We start from the raw sequence: 7,175 nt of genomic DNA on the forward strand, positions 1-7,175 counted from the left end.
CCCCGACCGCCGCCGCCACCGCCTCGTGACTTCCCGAACCGTCTCGCCGCCCACCCCCGCCGGCCGCCGGTGGCTGAAGCAGGCGCTGGCCGGTAGGCCGCACCGCCTCGAACCCTAAGCGCGCACCAGCGGAATCGCCGCGACCCCGAGCCCCTCGAAGCGGGAGGGAGGGGGACCATGGAGTCGGAGGTAGTGAGGGCGGAGATGCTGCTGGCGCCGACGATGGCGTTCAAGAAGGTGCAGACGGCCGACAAGTACCCCAAGGGTCAGTCCCGCGGCCGCCAGTGGAAGCACCTCCGCCACCTCCTCCAGGCCGCCGACGCCACCTCGCTGCCCCCGGACCGCCCCAACTGTGAGCGCCTCGATCCCCTTCCTGCTGCTAGTTGCCCAATTACTGGAGATTTCGTCTGCAAATCAAGTATTTTGTACTAGATTTTAGGCCTTCCTGTGCTCGTTGAGGTGTTTTTAGACTATTCGACGATCCACTTTAGGCCTGAAACTTGTGGTGATTAGAGATTGAAAATTGGACCTGCATGATGGATATTTTTTAGTGCCCACCAATGCTGGGAGGTTGCACATTGTGCTGTATTTCGGTGCTAACAAATAGCAGAAATTGAATTGCTACTTCTTATGTTACAGAATACAAACTCACAATTCACTTTAGAGCCTTAGATGCAAATACTTCCTCCTGAAACATCATTGTTTTCTCAATTTGTAGGGAGTGTTTTTGTAGGATAAAAGTTGGTTCTGCACTCGTGCTTGATGGAATAGATCAATAGATTGTTGGCTTTGTGTCTCATATTCATAACTTCTGAAGTATTAGCTTCCACTGCTAAGGCGATTAGACAGCTCTTACATGAACTTGTGTCTCTCAGTCACGAGTATAAAGCTGGATAACACTCTAGATTTTCGTTTTTGACATTAGCGAAACAAGTTATTTGTGTGTTCAGGTAGTCTACACCTGTAGTATTTAGAGCAAATTGTTGGGGGCGAATATAATGTTCACAGTATGTTCTTTATGCAGATTTAAATATTCAGTCACCCCCATCCGTTTATCCACCAAAGAGATATTGTGACGTAACAGGTTTTGAGGTAAGTCACCCCAATAGACTCCAACTGTTGATTTACATATCCTGCAATGCTTCTAAATGATAAGGTTTGGAATTTGAATATATTTAGGTCTGAAGTAGATCATAATGTTGTGTCCTGTGTTTACCATAATTTTGTTTATCATGCTAAACTGCGTGTTTATATGCAGTGTTAATTGGTTGCAAACTCTCCCAGTGAGATAGAAATTTTGCGCTGTGCTTAACAAGGCCTATAAATTTGAAGGAATAAGCTGATACTTTGAGTTTAGTTATCCACTTATTCTCCCAGTAGCTGGTTCATAGGAAAATTCAGTAAGTAACTTATGAGCAGCTAGATCTAAGACATAGCAGTACCTGTAGAGATCAAGAAAAAATAATTTCATGTTAGAGACCGTGGCCATAATGTTATCTTTTATGTCTTATAATTACTCTCCATAAACATTTCGTTTGGAGTTCTTCACTGTCCTCACTTATCTGCTTGGTATGAACCAACACAAGCCTTTTTAAAAGCAACTCGGATGTATTATTGACAAGATAAGTTTGTGTGTGCAACCTATTATTTGACACCGTACGATCAGCTTTTGTGTAGGTTGAAATCAAATGAACGGTAGCCAGTTAAATTTGTGATTATCCGAAAGTTGATTGTATTTGGTAACCTCTAACTACTACAAAAGTACCGCTAAATAATGTGAGAATTGTATGGATTACCCGCTGAAAGCTCAGCAATGTCCTAATCGCTTTACTCCACCCCCCCCCCCTTTTTGCAAGATTTCACTCCATTTTTCAGATTTATTGACTGTATACTTTTTGCAATGTTCCTCAGATTTAATTTTATGCTGACTAACTAAATTTTGCATATGGATATTCATCTGTGTGGACATTAATGTAATTCGAGGCTAATACAGTATTGTTGCGACCTTTTAATGAGAAAAAAAGCAGAGTCGTAGTTATTTTGATCGTTGAATTGTATGGTTAATATGAATGCTTTTTGATTCAACTTGTTGGAACAAAAATCCAGATTGAGCTGCTAAAATTGTGACTCATTTTGGAAAAAATGTTGTGAACAGATTTCACTATCAACCTAAATTTAGATGTTTTTGGTAGCTTTCATACTGCCACTTATGTAGGGGTGTTTAATTGCTGTTTACACCGGTTGACCAACATGTGGACCAACAAACTTACTAGCACTTATGTATCACAGTTTTGGAAAATTGCAAAATTAGCAATGTGTTGATGATTTAGAATGGTTTGTAAAAGTCCAGTGTGAACACCCCTAAACATACGTAACTAAAGTCTGTGCTGTTCTAACAGATTCCTATATGAATGAAGTAGAAGTCTGCATGAACGAAATACACTACTATAGTCAGTATATATTTTGTAATACAGTATTAATAACATAGCCCCCATAAAAGGTGAACTTAAGTGTATACAAATATTATAGAACTTAAGAGTTGAAAACTTGATTAGTGTTTTTGGTGGGTTTGCTAATGTTTTAGAACAGGCAAGTGAACTAAAATCAATACTTCTCAGTTATAATGTTCTTTTCACAGTTCGTATCTCTCTCGTGGCCTCTGCGAACAACATGTTTAGTTAATTTCAACTTGGTACCATGTACAGTATTACCAAGGGTCATAAACTTCACTGCACGTCTGCAACTGTTAGTAATGCATGAACAATTTGAACATCGCCCTACTGTCATCTGTAAAAGTAGTTCACATTTTCACCCACGCATTGCTGTCCTAAATAAATAAACCAGCCCTAATGGTATGGCGATCCTATTGGTCAAACTCAAGGCTTGGAGGCAGGGAAAGTGACCCAAATGAAGCAGCGCCCAACACTGGCCATCTGTCCTATGCTTGGATTTTGCTGAGGACTGTAGTCCAGATGATGTAGTGTGTTAGCAAAAAATAGAAGAGAAAACATATTATAACTAAAGAAAAAACAAATAACACAAACATCTGTGTTGCCGCCAAGCGCCAAGAACCTACTTGTATCTTATCAATCAGTTCAAGCATGTGTATGTTGTTGTATTTTGTATGACCTGTTTGTTGCTACGTACATGGTGTCGCTGGTTACGGATTTTCCAGTAGTACTGGCTGAGGCATTTATCTGATACAGAACATTTTTGGTTGCGCACTAGGTGCCATCCCTTATCAGGGAGTACTTTTTACAAGTCTGATCTTTTTACCTTCATGCAGGCACCATACGTGGATCCAAGGACGAAGCTGCGCTACGCTGATCCTGAGGTCTTCAGGCAGATCAGAATGCTCCCCGAAGAATACGTCCAGAGGTACCTGGCCGTCAGGAACGCGGCAGTTGTACTACGATAACAAGCTCCCTGCTTACCGTGCCTATTCTTACTAGCGAATGTCCCGCTCTGTAATCCGAATGCACGTCATCGTTTCCCTCCTAGTTGTGTTGCTGGCTCACATGTAGAAGAACTAGGGCTGAGCCCTTGATACATTTCCGAGAGATATTTTGTCTCTGTTATATTATATTGTCATTATTGCGCCTTGTGTGCGTCTCTGTTCTGTTATTCCTGTTGCTGGTGTTCTGAGAGTTGATGGTTAAGTATGTTCTTAGCATGCGATAGACTGACATGTCTGAATATGGATGGATACTTGCACTTATGCAGGTTGCAAAGGTTCTCAGATTTGGATAAATCATTTCTGGATGTGAACCGAATACATGATTGAAATAAACATTTTTAAATAAACTGAAACTGGTAAATGCAATTTCTACACTCTGAGTTCACCTGTGATAAAACGCTAATGTTTCACATGCTAGAGAAATTGCAGTAAACGGAAACTGGGTCGCGTTTGAGCCAGGAACCTCTATTTGGTTTCTAAGTAGTATTGAAAATTGGGGTGTGCTACGCGATCGGTCGGTGGATCTTCTGCCGCCCCGCGAGCCGACCAATTTGTGGATGCAAGCTGTCCATATCGTTCCTCTTGCAACAAAACCTTTATTGCAAAACATTCACTTCTCTAATTTTCTGTAACAAGACCTTTGTTGCAAAATCTTCTCTTTTCTGATTTCCTGCAACAAGACTCATGTTATAAAAATCTCTTCTTCTTTAATTTTCTGCAACAAGACACTCATTGCAAAAGTTAGAACGCATATCTGCCGCATCTGAATTTCTGCAACAAGACCAATGTTGCAAAAATTGCAACAACATTATCGTTTGCTGCCACCGTTCTGCAACACCACCGTTGTTGCAGAGATAAAATGAAGAAGAGAGACATGGTCCAGTAGGCCACGTGTTGAGCAAGGGAAGCAGCAGACGCCCCAGCTTAATCGGCCGACAGAATAGAATCATTTCCCTTGAAAATTAGAGTTAAAACTAAAATCATGCCATATGTAGTTCAATTTATGCAACATATATAATTCAAGGAGTACATAAGCTAACAATTTACATGCTAGAATGGGGAAAGTATATGAATCATGGTATTACTGAAAAGCATCATCCAACTAATTAAGTTCTTTTTTTTACCGAAAAAGTAATTAAGTTCCGACATGACATGAACGAAAAATCTACAAGATGACCGAATGTAAACATCCATACACATCAGACTAAATCGCCAAGATCATCACTCATAATAAATAAACTTGCAACCTTACATACCATGATACAATAGCTTTGTTCTTACTAGAACATAATTGGTGAAGCAAGCACTCAAAAGTACAGGGAAGGTAAGAGATCACACGGGCTGGCGCAGGGATCAATATGTCCCGACCATCTTATTTATTACAAGAACGATACCGAAACTAAAGCTGGTGAAGGGACCAGGTCCCTAACCATCTTGTTTCCATGCTTCATCAGTCAACATCATTGTATGACACCAAGATCCATTGCATAGACGCCGATCGCATTGAGATACCGTTCCGAACGTCCATAGAAACCCATAATGCCCCTATTTGGTGCCACTTCAATGCTGAAAGCTGTGTTGTTCTCCTTACCCATATAGTTGGGATCTCCAATAGGTCCATATGTTTGGAGGTTGGTGACAATTGTAAGTGACGTTATAACAATGACTTCACTTATTGTAGGATCAATTTTGCCCCATGTTCCATGTATTGCCCTCACAAATTCTGAAGGACGCATCCGAATCTGCAACCGGCACATAAGCGAAGGAAGATGCCAAAAATACATTACATGTTTTGGTTGTACCTCAAATAAAAGAAAGAAACTATTGTGAATGATGCACGGGAAAATATATAGGGGGTAAACGCACTGTTGTAGTGACCGCGTCAGTTGGTCCACCGGCGCCCCAAGGACCTACGGTTTGTCTGCCCCCAGCTTGGTCAATGTAGGAAAATGTGAATGCATCAATTACCCCTCCAGTAGTAATTGTCACACTTTCTAGGTACTGAGGCAGCTCTATAATGTCACGGATGATTCCTGCATTTTCACTACCATGTGGTGGTTCAATCCTTGCAGCGGGCTGCATGCGTGCAAGTAATGGAGCAATGTTAGTGCATTCAAAAAGGAAAATGGAGCAATGCATGTTAGCAACTCTTTAGAAATCAGCCCGATAGCACAATCAAACATTATCGAGTATAGTGGAACTAAAACATCCGTATACCTGGTCATGATTATGGGCTATATACCATTTATGTTGTTGAAAAACAACCCATTAATTCAAAGGTATATTCATCTGCATATACATCTTCTTAATATGTATGTATATTAAGATACGCATGATCCATATTGACTATTTATCCGACTAATCATCATCACCTTACAAGGCAGGAGCTAAGAAGAAACGGGTAAATAGTGCAAGTAAATGAGAACCACATTGGATATGATGATCACCTGAGGTTGAGTGCGGCAAAATGCCTCGATTGTAAGCTCTTGTACTTGTTCGCAATCGTTCTTGAAACTGAATGGATTCACGTACACGGTTTTCTTGATAACACCACGCGCCATTGCAAAGTAGCCGGTCCCGCCAACAATAGCCCACACCCCTGGTTCCGCCAGGGATGTTCCCGTTATCGCAAGCGTTGACGGAATCATGGACTGTCCAACCCTGAACCTAAACCTGTGTGAACTCACATATATGAGAAATATCATGCACCGTGCATGTGCCAAACAATCCAACACGAATAGGATGAAAACTTAGGATCTTCACTATCGTATCACCATGGGAAACAGAAGAAGAACAAATGCAAATACAACTACTTATAGGCTACATATATACCTTTCAGTGTCGAACACCATGACGAATGAGATATACCAGTTATCAACATCCACGTGGATGCCTTTTGCACGGGCAACTATACTTGCTCCAGCGCCAGTGCCATCATATATTGCCCAGTTGTTGACGCTAGTCGTGGCAAATGGGCTAGCAGTATGAGCATGCCCATATATTATCTGTTCCTGGTTGGAGTTCTCTCCACTAAAGATTCGGCGCAAATATAACTTCTGGAAATCAAGCCTGGTGTTCTCCACGGGTGCACCATAGTAACGGGTGATGTTATACACGGCTATGGCCATTGGTATTGTGGTGTGGGAGACCAAACTAGCAAATGGCAACTAACTAGTCTGTAAAGCTTTGTGGTTTGTGTTGTGTGAAGAACATAAGACGATAAGGGGTATTTATAGTATACATGAACACTAAACTAGGTAGCCCAAGAGTTAGTATAGTGTCGATGATGTGCAAAGATAAGATACCCATAGGCATGACCAACAAGAAGAGACGGAGCTGGCATATTGGCATTGGGGGTCAGCTGACCCCAATGAATGTTTGAAAACTCTTAATTAATCAGTACTAACTATTGTTTGTTTTAGAAGGTGACATTAATGCAGTACGAATAATATATAGATGACACCATATGGATTTTTCTTTAGCGTCGTCCCTCCCAACAAGCTACTTCCAGCGGTTAGCCGGGAGATGCTTGTGATGCCTGATGCGCATATGCGGACCTTTTTTTGCTTTGTTTTTTATATCCGTATACACGGATAGCTGGTAGAGGGTTGGACATTCAGTTAATCTGAAAACCCTTTGTTTGGAGCACCTCTTTGATACCACATTACTCAAAATGATGGGGATGTAAATGAAATATAGTCTTTTCAAGAAAAAAAAG

The 7,175-nt window shown here is 41.4% G+C and overlaps 1 protein-coding gene across 1 annotated transcript; it reads left to right on the forward strand.

The window, feature by feature from the left end:
• Positions 1-10: 10 nt before the first annotated feature.
• LOC119362112 (chromatin-remodeling complex subunit ies6-like) lies at positions 11-3,624 on the forward strand. The gene is made up of 3 exons (XM_037627308.1): positions 11-352; positions 1,025-1,092; positions 3,287-3,624. Exons 1-3 carry the CDS (start codon positions 178-180, stop codon positions 3,416-3,418), a joined length of 375 nt encoding a protein of 124 aa, XP_037483205.1. The 5' UTR covers positions 11-177; the 3' UTR covers positions 3,419-3,624.
• The last annotated feature ends 3,551 nt before the right edge of the window (positions 3,625-7,175 follow it).

This window comes from Triticum dicoccoides, chromosome 2B (genome assembly GCF_002162155.2).
Source record: "Triticum dicoccoides isolate Atlit2015 ecotype Zavitan chromosome 2B, WEW_v2.0, whole genome shotgun sequence".
In the NCBI taxonomy this organism is placed as follows: domain Eukaryota; kingdom Viridiplantae; phylum Streptophyta; class Magnoliopsida; order Poales; family Poaceae; genus Triticum; species Triticum dicoccoides.

Coding starts and splice junctions, on each gene's coding strand:
- LOC119362112 (XM_037627308.1), top strand. CDS start 178: ATGGAGTCGGAGGTAGTGAGGGCGGAGATGCTGCTGGCGCCGACGATG. Junction 353..1,024: donor GCCCCCGGACCGCCCCAACT/GTGAGCGCCTCG, acceptor TTCTTTATGCAG/ATTTAAATATTCAGTCACCC. Junction 1,093..3,286: donor GTGACGTAACAGGTTTTGAG/GTAAGTCACCCC, acceptor ACCTTCATGCAG/GCACCATACGTGGATCCAAG.